Genomic DNA, 21607 nt, shown 5'->3' with positions numbered 1-21607 from the left:
ACTGCATACCTGCATTAGGCTTCAGAGTGAGGAGGCGTGTCTCTCAGTAATCCATTCTGATTGGCTGGCAGGGAACTGCTGGCTACAGCAAGTGTGTATGGGAAGTGAGGGAAAGCAGTTTTGGCCTCAGAGAACTGGCAGAGGAGCCATCTTGAGAAGGTCCTTATATTGCAAATGTTTAAACAGCCATAACTAAGGGAAAAACTCAAGGAAAACAGTAGTATGTGAAGAAACTAAAGATTGCTTTATGTATATTGCTGCAGCAGCAGTAACATATGCAAAAATTGATTTTTTGACAAAAACATGACAGTTACCCTTTAAGTCATGACTATTTTATACTAAACAATCCCCATCTATCTGCATAATGCTCTTACCGGGCCGCTCTGTTCCTGTCCCGTTACTCTCTGCAAACTTCCTGATCAGCTTCTCTATGGCCACATTTTCCATGTTGTGTTTGAACTCTTCCTGAACCTGTCAAAACAAGACAAAAATGTGATGTAGAAATTGTTTTGCATTTAATTTACAAAGTCACAGTTGGAAACATGTGTGTTAGAACAGACATTAAATACAAACCCAGGTCAATATTCTACGTAAGACCACAAATAAAAAAAATGTATAACCATAAAGCCCTGCCTATGCAATAGTCTGAAAAGAAGGGAAGATGAACAGTAGCCTTCCAAAAATCGGTATAATTAATAGTATCACACAATATGCTTTTGGAAGAATATAGGTGTTGGTTTTTTTATGCATACATTTTACAAACAAGATAATGTTTGGAAATGATGGAAATGATTATTATGGAAAGGGAGGAAATGATGTGGCAAAGAGAAAATAGAAAAACATCACAGTGCTAGATTCATTGCCACTTGGCAAGGCCTAGTGAATGGAGCAGAGCTGCAATACCAAATACATCCTATAGACAAGAGTCGTGCTATTTCTGAGGAAAAAAAAATTGTAAATATGTTTAAAAGGACCTATCAGGAGTTTCATGCCGCCAGAACCACAGGCATCATGAAATACCAGCAGGCAACCTGGTTACAAACAGGAATGGAGATGCTTCATCAGGCTGAGAGGTATCTACCTAACAGCAAGCAAAGCATGGAGAAGTCAGTGGAGAGCCAATTCTTTCCGATTCCTGGCTTGTTTTTAAACGCCACAGTAATTCGCAGTATAACATAGTTGTTGAACCGAAACTCCTGACAGATTCCCTTTAAGAATTCTGCATCTAAATAGGCTAAAAGTCTATAGCAAAAGGGGACAGTTCACAGAAAAAGCATGAGGCAAACAGGGGTGTACTGGCCATAGACTCTACCGGGAAATTTCCCAGTGGGCTGATGCCCATGGGGCTGCCCAGGCCTTCCTCATGGTTGCTAGCCAGGTAAGTAATGATCTGCCGATCCTAGATTTAATCAATGCTGGAGCGCCAAGTAGTGAGGTACCTGGCCTGTGACCACAGATTCCTCCTGATTCCTGAATTCAACTGCATTGCCATTTGGAGGCAAATGGAGTAGGGTCAGCCACCACAGAGAAGCAGCTTCTGAGAACGTATTTTTGTGCTGCACGGTGCTGTTTGATGCTGCTGGGGCAGCTTATTGTGTTGCACTATGGTCTTAGTCTCTTCTAGGGAGGTATTTTGTTGTATTACTATTGGCCCACCCACTTGTGTGGACCCTGCTTTCTGTCAATTTGGATCTACCTAAAACACTTAGTTTTTATTCCAGGACCACTTTAAGTTCCCAGTCCGCCCTTGAGGTTAAAGAAAGAAGGCTACTTTCACATCTGCGTTTTTGCTGGATCGTCATGGATCAGCAAAAACGCTTCCGTCTAGATAATACAAACGTCTGCATCCATTATAAACGGATCCGGTTGTATTATTTCTAAAATGCCTATGACGGATCAGTCTTTAAAACCACTGTAAGTCAAGTCAACGGAGGACGGAGCAGTTTTCTTTTGTGTCAGAAAACGGATCCGTCACCATGAGTCATGGCGGATCAGTCTTGCTCCACATCCCATGACGCACTCAATAACACTGCTTGCAGGGCTTTTGTGTGCGTCATGGGAACGCAATGAAACGGAACGGAATCCATTCTGGTGCACTCCATTCCCTTCAGTTCAGTTTTGTCCCAATTGACAATAAAAGGGGACAAAACTGAATCAGTCCCCCCCCCCCCCCCCCCCCCCCCCTATGACGGATCTCAATAGTGGAAAGGGAAAGCACAGATGTGAAAGTAGCCCAACAAAGACTAAAGAAACTGTAAGCACTCACCTGCCCAATCTGTACATGAGTATCCTCAACAGAATGTGAATATGCTGCAACAAGCCGCTTCATTTGTGTGAGGTGAGCTGCCTCTGTGTCTTGAAATAACTAAAAGAGAGGAGGAAAATGAAATGTCCGCTCCAAGTGCCATGGTTAGTTGGAGAAAACAATTAGTATATGAGAAAGACATTTCAGAGTTATATTTTCCTCTGATCAAGGTGAAGCAATGGATTTCATAAATCTAGCCTTCATGCACACAGCCAGGTCTATATTTTGGTCTGCAAAATTCAGTTCTCTTTTGTGGGCATCCTGCATTTTCCTTACTTCCATCTAATAGAAAGCACTATTCTTGTTTGCAATATGGACCAGAATAGGATATGTTCTATAATTTGTGGCATGGCCACACAAATTTACAAAAAACAAGGCTGTGTACATTGCCTCACAGGAATCAATGGGTCAGTTTGCTATCTGCAAGAAAACATGGATAGCACACAGATGAAAAATACAATTGTGCGCATGAAGCCTTAAACATGGACCGTCGTTTTAGGCAATTAACAGGCACTAACCAAACGTTCCAGATAATTGCCTGATGGTCAGAGGAGAGGATGGCTATGGTGACTGCTTTCCCTCACAGAAAACCATTGTTTCTGGGCAGCAGATCTGCTGTTTAAATAGCACAATCTGCTGCACAGAAATGATTTTAGGAGCCAGCTGAAAGACATGGTCACCAATGAATGTTCGCTCATGCACTTTTTACATAGGCCAGTTATCATGAATGAGCAAAACTCAGAGCAGGGAACAGATTGCACCAGAGATCAATAGGCGATTTGTCATTTTAAGTGATGGTATTGTCACCCACAACAACAGCTTTCAACGACCCACTATGAACAACAAGTCTACAGCCAGATTTAGTCACGCGACTCTAGCTAAAAATAATTTAAAGGTGTGAAAAATGCACATTTCTCTTCTGGGTTTCTACAAGATTGGCAAGTGATTTGTTAAACCTAGACATTTCCCTTTAATTTCAAGGTTTAGTGTTTCTTTTAAAGGAGTTGTGTCATGAAAAAGATTAATCCCCTATGCACAGGACAGGGAATAAGTGTCTAAATACTAATGGTCTGACCACTGTGGTCCCCACAAGAGCAGAAGCCCCCGGTTCACCCCGTAGAATGCAGCGGTGGTCACACATGTGAGAGACTGCTGGAGGTAGCTAAACGCTTGTACTTGTGGTTACCTCCAGCATTCCCATACAGCGAGCATGCATGACCAATCGCTCCAGTAAAACAGGGGAGCACAGGGCCAAGCGTTTTTGTGATTAGTGTGGGCCACAGCATGGTGTGGATGGAGAATAAGTGTTTGTTACTGGACAACAACCTCTTTAATAGTAAAATCACACAAGTTTTAGGAGAGGAGAGTTGTAAATTTGAAAAATATAGAGGATAATATTTTGTAAGGGTTATTTAAAACACACCAGATGACAGCCGCTAAAAGCAAGTCTATGATAAGGTTGCAGGCAACACCGCCTACAATATCCACTTGCCGAGAGCAGCTTTTTATAGATGACAGCTTACAATACTCCTCTCAAAAAAAAATATTTAGCTGGATGCCAAGAACAGAAAACAACACACAAAAACTCTGGTTCTGGTACCGCTCTAGTTACATTTGTACTTTCATTAATGCGGTTTGGTCAAGGTCTCCCCAGAGGTGATGGCAACATACAAAACTAACAGTTAAAGCAGTCCTATAATCTGGGCAAGGAAGCCAATCCTGCAAACATTATAATTTACAGTAGAACCTTGCATAGTAAGATTACCGTATTTTCCGCTTTGTAAGATGCACTTTTTTGCCCCAAAATTGGGGGGAAATGGCAGTGCGCCTCATAAAATGAATACTACTGAGTGTTTTTATTATGGAAGCACTCGTTACTATGCAGGAACGTAGAGAGCGGTGAGTAAAGCACTGATAGTGATGGCTGTACTCACCGCTTCCTGGTCTTCTTCCGGGAGCCTGCTGCTCTGTGTCCTGACTCCATATAACATCAGGAGGTAGTGCATGTAGAGATGTCAGGTGACAGTGCAGAAGACCAGGAAGTGGCGAGTGCAGGAAGCGTGCACCGTCCAGAGCAGGAGAGGTAAGTATTTTATTTATTTTACTGTCTGATCTGAGGTCTAATAAAGACAGTGTCTAATGGGTGAGGGGGTCTGATCAAGACTGTGTGTCTAATTGGGGGAAGGGGGTCTGATCTGAGGTCTGATAAAGATTGGGGGTCAGATCTGAAGTCTAGTGAAAAATATTTTTTTCTTATTTTCTTCCTCTAAAACCTAGGTGAGTCTTATGATCAGGGTCCTCAGATTCTTAAAAAGCAAAAAATATGGTACTTGTGCTACATTTTAATCCTTTAGATGTTCATGTTAAGATTCAGATAGATACCAAATTCTCATGAGATAGCTTCAATAGGAATGGGTGTGAGTAAAAGCTTCGAGCACAATGTGCACTGAACTTTTCCCTATGGGTTCCTCTTTGGTTCAGCAAAACCAACATGAAAATCTGATGAACGTTGCAAGTATATATTTTTACAACATGCACCAAGAGGGAAAGTTTTTCAATAAGGAGGTCACAAACCTGAGCAGACTGCAGCATCTTTTCCTCAAACTCCTTACGTACAGTGTTGTATTTTTCCACTGAACCACGAAGCGACTCTGCTGCTTTTTGGGTTTTGTGCTCTGCCTGACAAATTTAGATGACATAGAGAAAAACCATTAACAAAAATGTATACTGAGCTCCTCAAGACATCTGGCTGATCAACAGTATGGTCTTATAGATGCTTATCATTCTAGCTAACATTTTTACCTTGTCCATCTCCTTCTGTGGTGCTCCTTCCCTCCTAAGACGTTCCTGCTCTGCAAATCTGCTACAGTAGTGGTCTCTGGTTTTCTGCAGAAGCTGAGAGCTACACTGCAGCAGCTGAATAACCTCTAAAGTGCCAGACATCTCCTCTTTGGCCTTAAGAGAAAGTTGCAAATTAGTATTTGCATGAACCTACAGAGTGAGACATACGTTATTATATAAAGTAAAATAAAAAAATAAAAATTTGAAAAGCTTAGGGGGGCCTTCACACGACCGTATCCGTTTTGCAGTTCACAAAATACAGGTATCAACCTTGTGCATTCTGCTGATCAGCCCTTTGTTAGAAATGTCCCATCCAGTATAAAGACATGTTCTATTTTTTATTTTTTTTGCAGGGTTGCGAAATGGACATAAGGATGCTTACAGCACACAGTGTGCTGTCCGTATCATTCGTGGTCCCATTGAAATGAATGAGTCCACATCCGATCCACAAAATAATGCAGATTGAGTGCAGACCGAAATTATGGTCCTGTGAATGCCCCCTTACTCATTACTATGGATCCCCTGAGAATGGCGAATCCTACAGTGTTGTGAAGAAATATCACCTGCACTTTTTCAGCGTGTTCACAAAGTCCGGATTAAACATTCAACCATGTGCATTCGGCAAAATGGCAGACACATAGAACACGTCATGTAAAGCACGTTAGGAAGCTTTGACCTTGCTTAACTCAAAATGGGTAAAGCTAGGTCAAAACGGATACTTCCAGTCTGTTTCTGAGTAAATTCTAGCCAAGACTCCTATCACATGACCACCTTCCCATTGGAAAAACTTGAGCTGAATTCAATATGGCGGATTTTAAAATGGCATCTAAAAAGGTTTCCTCCCCCAAATACAGCCTCCCTCCCAATTTAGGCCCCATTCACACGTCCACAATTTCATTCCGCAAATTCGCTCCGGAATTGCGGACCCATTTATTTCTATGGGGCCGCACGATGTGCGGCCTGGCTCTGGAAATGCGCACCCGCACTTCCGGGTCCGCATTTCCGTTCCGGAAAAAAATAGAACATGTCCTATTCTTGTCCGCAATTGTGGACAAGAATAGGACATGTTCTATTAGTGCCGGCGATGTGCGGTTCACACTGGAAGTCAATTTTCTACAAATTACACCAGTTAAAAGGGTTTGTCCAAACTTTTAGCCTATATAAATTACAAGTTTTACTAAATCTTTTATCACAAAACTATATATACACATTGATCTGCTCAGCTCCTCCTGCTCTATAAAATGCTGCTTGCAGATTGCACTGCAATTTGTGGCAAGAGGTTCTCTTTAACATGTCTTCTCCATTACTGACAATTCATCTTCTCTGTGAACCAGAAATCAAAGCTTTAAAGCTAGTATGCTCCATGGGATAATTTTTTTAACACACTGTGCTGCAATAGCATTTAACCCTCATATTACAGAAACTTCAGAGGTCAATAAGTAATCTAAATGACACCAGGAATCACAAATAGGTTTTCCAACTCGTTTCTGGATTAATGTGACCTACTTTTTTATGAACTTTCACTTGTTCGTCTCCATACTTGTTGATATCCTTTATTAACTCATGCAGCTTCTTGCTTAGTTCTAAATGGCAGAGGGCCAGCTTGTCTGAAGAGACCCGAAACATCTCCCACATTGGGGCGAACGTTCTGCAGAAGAGGAAGAACAGATTCGGAATGATGACAGAAGAAATATTGCCAAATAGAAGTTCATTTCCTATGTCAATGTATCATCAGTTACCCCAGGTGGCTTCCACTGCTGACCATCTTGGACAATTTTTGCATAGATTTGGAATATGCCTCCTCCACAGCTGCCCTGAAAGTCAGACATATATACAGTGGTCAGGCATAGCAGGAATCATCGTATTCTTAGCCAAAATAGTATTCATTGGCGATTGGATAGGTATAAAACAGTTCAGTAAGACAGAATTTAGAAATACATTTTGAATCCTTACATAGACTTTTTCAAATCAGTTTACTTATCAATGGCTAACAATTCTTCTGGTCCTTTTTTCCATTATATGTTCCTTTACATAACAGTATTGTGTTGAAAAGCAACAGACTAGTTAGTGCTGTAACTCTTACATATCCTCTTCAACAGGGCAACAGTGAAAACATTATCAGACTTCAAAAGAAATGACTCAGCGTTTGGCTGGAAAATAAGGATATTTCGTCCTGCTCTGTGATCAAGAACATGCTTTAATAGCCCTTGGTGTGTCAGGCACCAGCAAGATTCTTTCTAAAAACTTCAGATAAGGTTGTAAGAAGTATTTGGGTTCATTGATTTAGACTATTAGAAATTTATGTTTCTAATAGTCCAAATACATGCATATGTCCAGAGGGCACAAATCGGGCACCGGACAGCTTGCTTGTCTGAATAGCTGAACCCAAATCATGCAGCAGAACCATGGACTTGAAGGGGTTGTAAATTGAAACAAAAACAAAACAAAACAAAAAGGTGATACTCACCTATCCCCCTTCCCATTACCCCACTGGTCTCTCCTTCACGGTGCCGTTCAACAAGAAACTAATGCTCATCCAATCACTGAACACAGTGGTGACCCATGTCAGCCAATGATTGGATATGTGGCCCTTTGCTGTGTAGCTCAAAAGGGATCAGGAATTGCCTGGACATACAACAGGGCTCAAGAGTTAAAGAGGACAAGAGCATCTGAGGCCCTATGTGGCGATTCACACCACTTTTGCTGACAACTGTAGTGGCTCTGGGGTGAAATAAAATGGAACCCCTGAGAAGTGACCCCATTTTGGAAACTTCTCCCCTCGAGGTTTTAAGAGGTGGAGTGAGTATTTTGCAGAAATTCACGAGCAGCAGGCAATGCAAATTGAGAATTGCATGTTTTCAGCATTTCAGTGCTCAATATAGGGTGCCTAGCTTGTGCCAACTGATATTCACACTACTTGAATTGATAAGTGGGTTCTACTAGGTACAGAAATGCCATAAATGTGGACATAGGCTCCTGTATGGGCATACAGCAGGGCTCAGAAGGGAAGGAGTGCCATTTGGCTTTTTAAGCATAGATTTTTCTGGAATTTTTGGGGGCCACTATATTACATTTGCAGAGACTCTGGGCTACCAATAAGGTGACCCTATTTTGAAAACTACACCCCTCATTTTATTTATCAAGGGTTAGTGTGAGCATTTTGACATCACAGCAGTTACATGGGCTTCCGATCTGTGTCTCTGCACCACAACAGATAGGTGAAGCCCTATCTTTGGTTGTATTTTGCGGATCACAGACCCAATAAAGTCAAAAGGTTCGCATCCGAAGTGCCCGCAAATTGTGGATCCACTGTTTACAGTTCGCAATATGGGCACTGAGCCGGTACAGTCGTGTTAAAAGACCTCAGGGCCTGCCAGCAACGGAGGCCTATAACAGTCACAATGCATGCATGAAGCACTACAAAGAATATATTCTATCTTTGGCCGTATGTTCCAGATCACAGACCCGTTCAAGCAATTTGCGGTCCACAGCACGGGCACTGAGCCCTAATGCAATCGAGGGGAGCCAATGCGTTAAGAGAGGGAGCCCACTCCCTCTGTAAAACCCCTAGATGTGGCTGTCTGCATTGATTGCAGCATCCGAGGGGTTAATCCGCCAGCATGGGGATGCAAACAGCTGGTATCCACATTTTGAAGATCTGTGATTTGCAAACTGCAACATGGAGACGTTACACTGTATGGGGGCAGCCACAAGGAGACGTTACACTGTATGGGGGCAGCCACAAGGAGACGTTACACTGTATGGGGGCAGCCACAAGGAGACGTTACACTGTATGGGGGCAGCCACAAGGAGACGTTACACTGTATGGGGGCAGCCACAAGGAGACGTTACACTGTATGGGGGCAGCCACAAGGAGACGTTACACTGTATGGGGGCAGCCACAAGGGGAGGTTACACTGTATGGGGGAAGCCACAAGGGGAGGTTACACTGTATGGGGGAAGCCACAAGGGGAGGTTACACTGTATGGGGGAAGCCACAAGGGGAGGTTACACTGTATGGGGGAAGCCACAAGGGGAGGTTACACTGTATGGGGGAAGCCACAAGGGGACATTATACTGTATGGGGGCAGCCACAAGGAGACATTATACTGTATGGGGGCAGCCACAAGGAGACGTTACACTGTATGGGGGCAGCCACAAGGAGACGTTACACTGTATGGGGGCAGCCACAAGGAGACGTTACACTGTATGTTACATTGTATGGGGGCAGCCACAAGGAGACATTATACTTTATGGGGGCAGCCACAAGGAGACATTATACTGTATGGGGTGCCACAAGGAGACATTATACTGTATGGGTGGCCACAAGGAGACATTATACTGTATGGGTGGCCACAAGGAGACGTGGCCTCCATACAGTATAACAAGGAGACATTATACTGTATGGAGGCCACAAGGAGACGTTCTACTGTATGGGGAAGCCAGCAGGAGACATACTGTATGGGGGCCACAAGGAGACATATGAGGGCAGCCACAAGGAGACATTATACTTTATGGGGAAAATGGGGGCCACAAGGAGACATTGGCTTGGGGCAGCGGCCAGGCAGCCACAACTTGGAGACATTAATTGTCACACTGTATGGCAATATTCGCCGGGGCAGCAGCCACAAGGAGACATTACAGTATGGGGGCAGCAGCACAGCCACAAGAAGACATTACAGTATGGGGGCAGCAGCCACAAAAGGAGACATTACAGAGGGGGCAGCAGCCACAAGGTGCTGCCCCCCCCCCCCCCCCAATGTCTTATGGCCACCTGTGTGACCTGCCTGCCACCACCATACAGTAATTCCTACTTGTTGGTCATGGGGGAGGGAGGGACTCGTGATGGCTCATTCCCTGCCTGCCTGCTGGCTGCTATTTCAATGTGCAGTGCGGAGCATGCAGCTAGTTGCATTGCAGGCAGGCATGAAGGCCTGATGACTGAGTAGGCCAAGGTCGGACAGAAGACATATAATTGGGGCAGAGACATTACACCTTTAATAGCTGCCCGTCCGATAAAGTTCAACTTCTGACTGACTTTCCCGCCACTCGCTCGCTGCTACTGCGCTGCAAAGCCTGGGCGGATACTGCCCAATGGGAGCCAGCGAGGAGGAGCCTGGTCGGCCGCTGCGGGAAGCAATTGGTGTGTAATGATGTAGGGGCGGGCGGGCGGGTGGCTGCAGTTTTTGAAGCGGTCAGTGCACATGACTGCTTCGATGACGTCACAAAATACCGCAGTAATAAGGAAACAGCAATATCGCCATTCGGCCGTTTTTTTAATACCGCAGTATATTGTGAACACCGGTATATTGCCCAACCCTATTCTCTGACGGCCCTCAATACCGGAAAACAATGCAAGTGTGAAAGTAGCCTTACAGTACCGTGTCTGAATCAATGACAGAATTGTGGCATGCAACATCATATGCAGTATTACAGATCCAGTATATACACCTCTAGAACCATTGCTTGTAGGGGAGAATGAGATGCCTCACAGAGGCATCTAACTCTATGGACCCACAGCCCCTCAAAGCATCTCTGTACAGTGCTTGTACACACTGTATACCCTAAAGACACCACTAGCTACAGACCTACTAGACCTACAGCAAAAGCCAGTTTTGACCAAATGCCGAAGCCCCATATTTCAAATGTGATGAGTGTCAATTTATGTGGTAATAATTTTGGAGCACTTTTACTTATCCAAGTGATTCTGAGATTGTTGTCTCATGACACTTCGTATTTCATGTTAGTGGTGAATTTCAGTTGATGCGTTTTACCTTCCTGTATGAAAAAAATACAAAAATTTACAGAAAACTTCAAAAAATTTGTTAACATTTACTATACGTCTTCTTCATATTGGCATCATTTTGTGAATGTCATTTTATATTTTAGGACGTTAGAAGGTTCAGAATTTTTTTTTTTTTTAAAGAAAATTTAAAAAAATATCTTTAAGGACCAGTTCAGTTCTGAAGTCACTTTAAAGGGCATCCTAGCAGAAAACACCCATAATGACTCCATTTTAGAAAATACACCCCTCAAATTATTCCAAGCTGATTTTTGAAACTTTGTTAACCCTTTTGTGTTTGACAGGAATAGAGGTGAAATAAAATAAAAAATCTTTTTTTTGTGCACATTTCCAATTTTAATCTATTTTTCCCTGTAACAAATCAAGGATTAACAGCAAAACAAAACCTCGATATTGATTAACCCATATCTTTTACAAAAACACTCCATATGTGGTCGTAAATCTCTTCATGGGTACAGAAGGGAAGGAGTGCAATATTGTTTTTGGACAGATTTTGCTGGAATGGTTTTCAGGTGCCATGTCACATTTGAAGACCCTGAGGTATCCCTAGGAAACCGTCAAAAAGTGACCCCATTTTGGAAACTACACCCCTCAAGGAATTAATCAAAGGGTGCAAGTAAGCGCTTTAACCCAACAAGCAACCCAACAAACTCTTGGCTCTGAAAATGAAAATTTACGGTACATTTCCAATAAAAATTTTGCTTTAGCACCATATTGTTTTCACAAGGGGTAACAGGAGAAAATGCACCCTACAATTTGTTATTCATTTTTTCCTGTATACGGTAACACCCCATATGTGGTTGTAAACTGCTGGTTGGGAACATGGCAGCATTCAGAAGGGAAGGAGCGGCATCTGGATTTTTTAACAATGGAATTTGCTGAAATTGTTTTTAGGGGCCATAACATTTTTTTTTTTTATTGACTGAGCTATGTGAGGGCTTGTTTGTTGTGGGACAAGCTGTAGGTTTTTTTATACAATTTTTAAGCGGTGCAGTGGACAAAAATTGCAATTCTGTCCGTTTTATTTTTATGGGTTTCTCCATGTAGTATATACCGTATTTTTCGCCCTATAAGACACACCGGCCATAGGACACACCTAGATTTTAGAGGAGGACAATAAGAAATATAAATTTTGCATTCCACCTCAGATCAGACCTCAGCTAACAGCCCCAATCAAACCCCCAATGTTAATAAGACCCCAACAAGTCATGTGAATGACCCCTAATCAGACCTCAGACCCAAATCAGACCTCATATCAGCCCCCAGCAGCCCCTATTGCCTCATATCAGCACTCTGTAGCCCCCCATTGCCTCTCATGTTGCCCCCAGCACCTCATGTTTAATAAAAATAAATAAACCACTTACCTCTCCTGCTCCTGGACGCCGCTGTGCCTCTCCTCCAGCGCGCTCTGTCTTCCGGCTGTGCTGTGAAGGCTGAGCACAGCATGAGATCACAGAACGCTGTAATGCTGTGCACAGCCTTTACAGCCGACAGCCGAGGACCATGAAGCAGTGAGTACAAAGCCTTCACCGCTTCCCGGTCCTCCTGTACTAATGAGTGCTTCCATTATGGGGTGAAAAATACAGTATATATTGGGGGGGGGGGGGGGGGGGATTTCTGTTACGCCGTTCACCACATATTATATATATATATATATATATATATATATTTATATATTAACAGTTTGGACTTTTTGGACATGGCAACATGTGATATGTTTATTTATTTATATGTAAAATTGGGAAAGGGGGTGATTTATACTTAATATTTTGGTGGGTTTTTTTTTGTTTTACTTTTTATTTAATAACTATTTTCCCCCTTATGTACTAGAACCTGGGATCTTTTAATTGTCCTATTCACCCTAATAGAGATCTATTAGGGTGAATAGAACTTCACACTCTCCCTGTTGCCCTGTGCATAGTACACACAGCAGCAGGGAGCTTACCATGGCAGCCAGGGCTTCAGTAGCGCTCTGGCTGCCATGGTAACAGATCACAGCCCCATGATTACACTGCTGGGGCTCCAATCAGAAGCTGCCACTGCACTACCAATGAAGAGAAGGGGAGGGGACCATGTGGCCACTGCCGCCAATGACTTTAATACTCGGGGGATTGGGGGGCGCCTGCGCCACCAATGATTTTAATACTGGGGGGTGAGGGGAGGGCGCACTGCGCTACCATTGTTTTTAATACTGGGGAGGATGCACTGCGCCACCAATGACGATTAACGTTTAATACAGGAGGCAGGAGCTGAGGGGTTAACTGCCACTGATTGCAGCTTCCTGTCATATAGGCTGGGCAGATGGGTGTAGCAGTAGCTGTACTCCAAGAGCTTATACCAGCCCATTGATGCTCAAACTGCCTAATTTGCATAACAGTAATGATATCTCCAAGTGCTGCAAGCTACAGAAAAAAGAAAAATATTGTTTTCATAAGCATAATCAATCCTACCAGGCAATACATCTGACTTAATAGGGTTGATAATACAGACAGAAGCTCTTTAACCCCTTAGGGACCGGGCTCATTTTCACCTTAAGGACCAGGCCATTTTTTGCAAATCTGACCAGTGTCACTTTATGTGGTGATAACTTTGACTTATCCAGGCCATTCTGAGATTGTTTTTTCGTCACATATTGTACTTCATGACACTGGTAAAATGAAGTAAAAAAAGTTCATTTTTATTCATAAAAAAATACAAAATTTGCCAAAAATTTAGAAAAATTTGTACATTTTCAAGTTTCAATTTCTCTACTTCTATAATACATAGTATTACCTACAAAAATAGGTATTACTTTACATTCCCCATATGTCTGCCTCATGTTAGGATCATTTTGGGAATGACATTTTATTTTTGGGGGACGTTACAAGGCTTAGAAGTTTAGAAGCAAATCTTGAAATTTCTCCAAAATTTTCTAAAACCAACTTTTCAAGGACCAGTCCAGGTCTGAAGTCATTTTGTGAGGCTTACATAATAGAAATCACCCAAACATGATCCCATTATAGAAATTACACCCCTCAAGGTATTCAAAACTGATTTTAAAAACGTTGTTAACCCGTTCAAAATTATTAACATGGAAAATCTGCCAAAAAAGTGAAATTTTGAAATTGTATCTCTATTTTCCATTAAGGCCCCATGCACACGGCCGTGTTTCACGGCCGTGGAACCGCGGCCTGGATCCCTCCTGAGAGCAGGAGCGCACGGCGTCACTGGTTGCTATGACGCCGTGCGCTCCCTGCTGCCGGCACAGTACAGTAATACACTGGTATAGATCATACCAGTGTATTACTGTATTGCGGCGGCAGCAGGGAGCGCACGGCGTCATAGCAACCAGTGACGCCGTGCGCTCCTGCTCTCAGGAGGGATCCAGGCCGCGGTTCCACGGCCCGCACACGGCCTTAATGGAAAATAGAGATACAATTTCAAAATTTCACTTTTTTGGCAGATTTTCCATGTTAATAATTTTTTTCCAGTTACAAAGCAAGGGTTAACAGCCAAACAAAACTCAATATTTATAGACCTGGTTCTCTAGTTTACAGAAACACCCCATATGTGGTCGTAAACTGCTGTACGGGCACATGGCAGGGCACAGAAGGAAAGGAATGCCATACGGTTTTTGGAAGGCAGATTTTGCTGGACTGGTTTTTTGACACCATGTCCCATTTGAAGCCCCCCTGATGCACTCCTAGAGTAGAAACTCCAAAAAAAGTTACCCCATTTTAGAAACTACGGGATAGGGTGGCAGTTTTCCTGGTACTAGTTTAGGGTACATATGATTTTTGGTTGCTCTATATTACACTTTTTGTGAGGCAAGGTAACAAGAAGGTAACTATGAGCTGTGCGCTGCGATTGGCCAGTGCTGCAGCAAGGTACATGCCTCCTACAAAAAAATCAGTCCAGTACAACAGACGGAGCTGAGACACCGGAGCGGCGCCCAGGCATACTAGTAAGTGCAGGGGGACGCCTGGGCGCCGCTCTGCCCACAGGTAGAGTTAGTTTTTTAGTTTGTATACTAGTGAAAGGTCCTCTTTAAAGGGATTCTCTAAGCTTTTTTTTTTTTATAAAAAAATTCCAATCTTCTCACCTCTGGATGTAAGTTAGTTTCTTTAGTACTTACTCATCCATTGTGCTGCCAAGACTGACTGCAGGCTCTTCTGCTCAGGTTCTAAGTGGATGAGTTCCTGAGTCATTGTAGAATATATATATCTTGGTAATAAGCAAATCATTTAATCCCGCTACATACAAAACTGATGTAGCCATTACAAATCAAGATGCAACTGAGTATCAAGTTAGAGATGGCTACATCAGTATATACAATGTATATGCAGCTGAAGAAGAAGAAGACTTCAGAATACATCTGGTCTAAACCAGAGCATATAAGCTCACAGCCAGTTTGGACGCAGTGGAGACAGCGGCAACAGATGGGTAAGTACCAAGGAAACAATGTTTCGTCCACAGATGAAAAGGCAGAGAAACATTTAGTTGGTAACTATGACAAAACTGCCTCTTTTTGTTTGCACCATGCAGCTGAGGTGCTACCAGTTCTTCCCTACTTACATGCAAGGCTGTAGGACAAAAGGGCTGGACCACAGCATTCTCTAACATTCTCCACAAAAATAAAAGTCAAAAGCAGTTATCCGATAAGTTTCTACAGCCAAAAAGTCATTATCTTCTAATAACTTAAATTTTATGACAGCAGCAAACACCAACCCTAACAGTGTCAACAGGCAGTCAGCATTTTACAAGCATGTAGTTGAGGTAGACTGATGACGTCTTATGAAAAGAACTCCTTTACAGAGATACACTGGACCAGTGATCACCTGATCTCTATTCTTTCCAGCTTCTCCAAACTCCGAGCAATTGGCATTTATCATTTGGGAAAGCCATGTGTGAACAGCCGAGGAAAATGTATCAATATACGCCAGATATTCATACATATTGGTGACAATGTAATGCATTGAAGGGTCCGTAAGGGCAGTACCCCATTCTGGCTATTAGACATCGATGTCCTCTACAGGGTTTGTCTTTGTAAGACAACCTGTTTAAAAGTGCTCACACAGGGCTTTATATGCTAGCTATTTATATGAATGGGTGACAATGTAATGCAATGAAGGGTCCATAAGTAGTGTTGAGCGAACTTGTGTTTTAAGTTCGGCGTCTAAAGTTTGAGTTCAGGTTATCGAAGTATCCCGTCATTTATTCTAAATTCCGTTATGGTCCATGGTAGCGGAATCCATAACGGGATAGTTCGATAACCCGAACTTTAGACGCCGAACTTAAAATACAAGTTTGCTCAACACTATCCATAAGCACAGTACTGCATTCTGGCTCATACACATCTATGTGCTCTACATGGCATGATGTTTAAAGAGTACCTGTCACCACAAAATGCAATGCAGTCTGAAAGCACCGTATTATAGAGCAGGAGAATCCAAGCAGATTAAAGGGACACTGACAGGCCCAATAAGCATATTTAGTATATATAACAGTACAGGTCTTATAAAGTGCATTAAAATCATGCCCAATACAATCCTATGGGCATCGTCCTCAGTCTAATCTTCAGCGCATGCGCCTGGCACCCTCACTGGCCGGGATCACATCGCGCCTGCGTACAGACAGTCTGCGTCTAAGAGTGCCCATAGGATTGTATTGGGCATGCGCCGGATCTTGCGTCGGGGAGAGTAGTAGCCGCCCAGCGAAGTGAATATTGATGAGCTGGGCAGCGCTTCAAAACGGCAGTTGGGGGCGGCTGGCTGGGCAATTGGAGATGAAACGCCGCCCCTTGGGCAGATTGAAAACGAGTCAAGCAGGTTATAAAACTTCAGTTTACTGTATTTATAAGGTGGACAGGGGGGATACTTAGATGATTTTAATACACTTTATAAGACCTGTACTGTCATATATACACCTAAATATGCTTATTGGGCCTGTCAGTGTCCCTTTAATATATACTTTTTGGGGGGAAAGAATCAGTAAAACCTGTAATCTATACATTTATATCTTTGCTTTTTCCACTTCCTGTAAACAGCTATCGGTACAGGGGTAGGGGGTTACCAGTGACTGACAGCTGTCTCTGTATACACACAATGCTATCAATCTCCCTCCTGTACCGATAGCTGTTACCTGAGAAGGAAAAAGCAAATATATTAAAATGTATAAAATTACAAGTTTTACTGAATCTCCCCCCCCCCCCAAAAAAAAATAATAATATAATATTATATATGATAAAAATCGGACTGCACTCCAAACGTATCTTCAATGAAATAGTGTGTCTTTATTCACCCATGAAGTGGCAAAGATCCAAATGCCACAGAGGGGTGAAGATAGTATATCTCTACTCAAAAAAAGAGTTTCTGGACAAAAAAAAAAAAAGAAGAGAAATGCACTAGATCCAGACTTTGAACAGTCTGTACCCAAATGGAATAAATATAGATTATAGATATGGTGGAGGTATGTGATAGAAATATGGATTATATCCATTACTGACACTTGTTTTAATATTTCAGACACATTTGCACAACTGGGAGGGTGGTATTTTGGGAAGGTATTTTGGAAAATTAATGAACCTGGACGTTTGATGAGGAGCCCACAATGAAGCATTACTTTGCTATGGCAGAGTTGTGTTTTTATTCTACAGGTCCCATGTGTATGTCCCGTGTGCACTCAATGGAGGAGGTTGTTCCCGATTGAGATAATGTTCTAATTTATGCTGCCAATACTTTATTGTTGGACACCAGTTTGTCACATTTAATTGAGGAGAACCCTCTCAGTCACACATTGGAGCAGGACAGGGACGCACAGTGTGGTCGGCACTGACAGGTGGGGTAACAACGGGATTAGAGCTATCCTTTTTTGGAAAAGATGGTGGCTCATCCAACTTGCTTGGCAGTGGGATTGACCCACAGTGACTGGCCTTTGCACAACGGTGACAACCCCTGGTCATAATGACCAAGTATAAATGAGAAATTGGGCAATGTTCCCTCTTGAAATATGGCAGTTGTTAGTTAGGCGACACTGTTGCACATGCGCCACCTTCTCCTATCATCGGTGGGAGGGCGCTGTGAGCGACGGCAGTGTGCGCCACTTGGGTCATCAGTTGGTGACCCTCCGACGTATACACGTCTCCATGCGGTCTCCTGTGGATGACGCAGTGTGATCGGGACATGCGTATTGGTAACCTGTGGACGCGCTGAGCAGCGCACCAGTCTGTGGGCTGTATCACGCTTCCAGGCAGTAATTAATTAATCTCCTCCTCCCACACATGTTCACAATCGTAGGTTTTGAACTAATTTTATATGGATGTGATACAGTTGTATCCAATTATGTATTTGGAATATTATATGTAATTTTTCATAATATCTACCCGATTCACTTGGAGCACTTGTCACTTTATGTGTTATGGTGATCATGGATTGTTATGTAGATATTTGGATATATTTTACACATGCTTTTTATGTATGTTGCTCACTTTTTATCAATGCTTGAGAAAGGCTCATGTATGAGCCGAAACGTTGCTCTTTGCCACTTCATGGGTGAATAAAGACACACTGTTTCATTGAAGATACGTTTGGAGTGCAGTCCGATTTTTATCCTATATAAGTGTTACCCCTTTTGCCATACTTGGGCTTTGCACCCGCCTTTTCCTTATACTTCTTTTTGGGTGGTGCTGACAGTTTATTTTTTTCTGTCCCAAGGCCTAAGCCCGATGCCCAAATATAAAAAAAACGAAAATGGGACAGCACTCCCAAAACAGCAGCAATTTATTTACCCATGTGGCAAATACATTGCTGCTGTTTTTGGAGTGCTGTCCCATTTTCGTTAGATAGAGAGAAATATATATTAGCATTGCCTGATCACATGATGAGCTGGTTGGTCTTAGAACTAGCACAGCTCCAAATGTGACAATTATCACTTATCAGGTGTGCTGTAACCTGGGGCTGAAAGAAAACTAGGTAAATGACTTTTAATAAATAACTAATAATAATAATAATAATAATATTAATTATTATTATTAATAAACACATCCATTTACCCCTTAAGGATCTTGCCATTTTTCACCTTAAGGACCAGGCCATTTTTTGCAAATCTGACCAGTGTCACTTTATGTGGCGATATCTTTAAAGGGAACCTGTCACCCAAAAATCGCCTATTAAGCTGTTTACAGTACCTTATAGTGCTGTATACTCGTTTCTTGATGCACTTTTTGTTCGTTTTCCCGCATGTCTGCTCATTCAGAAATCGATGTTATATTCAGCTGCTGCCCCGTGCTTCAAGTCAGGCTTGAAGTCACGGGGGCAGCGGCCTCGGCGTCTTACATGGCCCTCTCCCCGCCCCCTGCCTCTGTTACTGACAGCCGAACTCCGAATCCGGGACCGCGCTCAACGGCCGCATGCGCAGTAAAGGGCGGCAGGAGCGCGGTCCCGGCTGCCGCGCGTACTACGCGCCGTCTTACTTTCGCCGCACTGCGCATGCGCCCGACATCCTGTATCAAACGCGCCCGCGCCCGGCATATATGAGTCAAAATATTAAATTTTTATTTGTAAAAAAAAATAAAGTAAAATTTACCAAAAATTTAGAAAATTTGAAATTTTCAGAATTTCAAAATTCTATGCTTTTAAAACAGATAGTGATACCTCCTAAAATAGTTATTTCTTTACATTTCACATATGTCTACTTCATGTTTGGATCATTTTGTATAATTACATTTTCCTTTTTTGGGTTGTTAGAAGGCTTAGAAGCAAATCTTGAAATTTTTCTGAAAAGTTCCAAAACCCACTTTTGAAAGACCAGTTCAGGTCTGAAGTCACTTTGAGCGGCTTACATAATAGAAACCACTCATAAAAATGGCCCATTTTAGAAACTACACCTCTGAAGGTATTTAAAACTGATTTTACTAACTTTATTAACCCTTTAGGTGTTCCACAAGAATTAAAAGGAAAATGGAGATGAAATTTCTGAATTTCACTTTTTTGGCAGATTTTTCATTTTAAAGCAATTTGTTCTAGTGACAAAGCAAGGGTTAACAGCCAAACAAAAAACTCAATAATTTATTACCCCGATTCTGTAGTTTACAGAAACACCCCATATGTGGTTGTAAACTGCTGTACGGGCACACAGCAGAGCAAAGAAGGAAAGGAACGCCATATGGTTTTTTGAAGGCAGATTTTACTGGGATAATTTTAAGTTGCCATGTCACATTTGAAGACCCCTGATGCACCCCTAGAGTAGACACTCCAAAAAAACAAACAAAAAAAAACAAAAAAAAAAAACCCCATTTTGGAAACTACGAAATAAGGTGGCAGTTTTGTTGGTACCTATGATTTTTGGTTGCTTTAAATTACACTTTTTGTGAGGAAAGGTAACAAAAAAAATAGCTGTTTTGGCACCGTTTACAATATTTATCTGACAGGTCAGATCATGTGGTATTTTTATAGAGCAGATTGTTACAGACGGACAATACCAAATATTACTGTTGTTTGTTTCAGTTTTATATAATAAAAAGGTGAAAAAATGATTTTTTTAGTGTCTCCATATTCTGAAAGCCATACTTTTTTTTTTTTTGGGCGTCTTATGTAAAGGATAACAGTCTGATTCGTACAATTTTGGGCGCATATGACTTTTTGATCGCTTGGTATTACACTTTTTGTGATGTAAGGTGACAAAAAAAAATTGCTTATTTTAGCACAGTTTTTATGATTTTTTTTTGATTTTTTTTTTTTACGGGCTTGAGCAGATGGGTTGGATCATGTGATATTTTTATAGAGCAGGTTGTAGCGCACACGGTAATACCCAATATGTCTTTTTTTATTATTACAATTTTAAAGGGACTCTGTCACCAGTTTCTAACCCCCCCTTTTATAACTATGGTTCTCTCCATGGTCCCCTTCTCATTACAAAGCTGTTGTTATAAGTTAAATCCGCCGTGTAGTTTTCATAAAAATCGCTTTTATCTAACCTGTCAATCTTCAGGATAAGGTGCCCAGGGCGTTTCTGATGGTCTGAATCTGCCGCTCTTCGCCGCCGCCGTTGGTGCCCAGCTCCTCCCATGATCCTTTCAGCGCCACCTCGATGTAATGCAATCCGCCTCCGGCTCTCCTCAGTGCCCCCTCCTCCTTTTCAAAGATCTCGCGCATGCGCACAGGCCTCGCGATGCATTACATCGAGGTGGCGCTGAAAGGATCATGGGAGGAGCTGGGCACCAACGGCGGCGGCGAAGAGCGGCAGATTCAGACCATCAGAAACGCCCTGGGCACCTTATCCTGAAGATTGACAGGTTAGATAAAAGCAATTTTTATGAAAACTACACGGCGGATTTAACTTATAACAACAGCTTTGTAATGAGAAGGGGACCATGGAGAGAACCATAGTTATAAAAGGGGGGGTTAGAAACTGGTGACAGAGTCCCTTTAAATGTCTCTTTTTATGGGAAAGATACTTTTTCTTTTATTGTTAAAAACATTTTTTTTTTATTTTTTTTTTACTTTTATTATTTTTGTCCCACTATGGGAATTCAACATTACAGGGTCTGATCCCTGTTTGAATGCAGCACAATACATTTGTATTACACAATGTAATACACTGATAGTTTGCTTATGAGACCCAGCCTGGGGGCTGGGCCTCATAGGCCTCCGTACATGCTGGACCCCAAGGCCTCCCAAGGC

General features: G+C 42.4%; 1 protein-coding gene across 1 annotated transcript in view; it reads right to left on the bottom strand.

The window, feature by feature from the left end:
• LOC122920516 (F-BAR domain only protein 1-like) overlaps positions 1-21607 on the bottom strand; it is a 150773-nt gene that overhangs the window by 66269 nt on the left and 62897 nt on the right. Inside the window, exons 4-9 of the mRNA XM_044270087.1 lie at positions 6886-6960; positions 6653-6794; positions 5108-5260; positions 4880-4984; positions 2267-2365; positions 375-471 (exon numbers count right to left, since the gene is read on the bottom strand). Coding sequence (XP_044126022.1) covers positions 375-471; positions 2267-2365; positions 4880-4984; positions 5108-5260; positions 6653-6794; positions 6886-6960 — 671 coding nt within the window. The remainder of the gene's footprint in view (positions 1-374; positions 472-2266; positions 2366-4879; positions 4985-5107; positions 5261-6652; positions 6795-6885; positions 6961-21607) is intronic.

The sequence above is a fragment of the Bufo gargarizans genome, chromosome 1, assembly GCF_014858855.1.
Source record: "Bufo gargarizans isolate SCDJY-AF-19 chromosome 1, ASM1485885v1, whole genome shotgun sequence".
In the NCBI taxonomy this organism is placed as follows: Eukaryota; Metazoa; Chordata; class Amphibia; order Anura; family Bufonidae; genus Bufo; species Bufo gargarizans.
The sequence above is the reverse complement of the archived record's forward strand: the minus strand, read 5'-3'. Positions and strand labels throughout refer to the sequence as shown.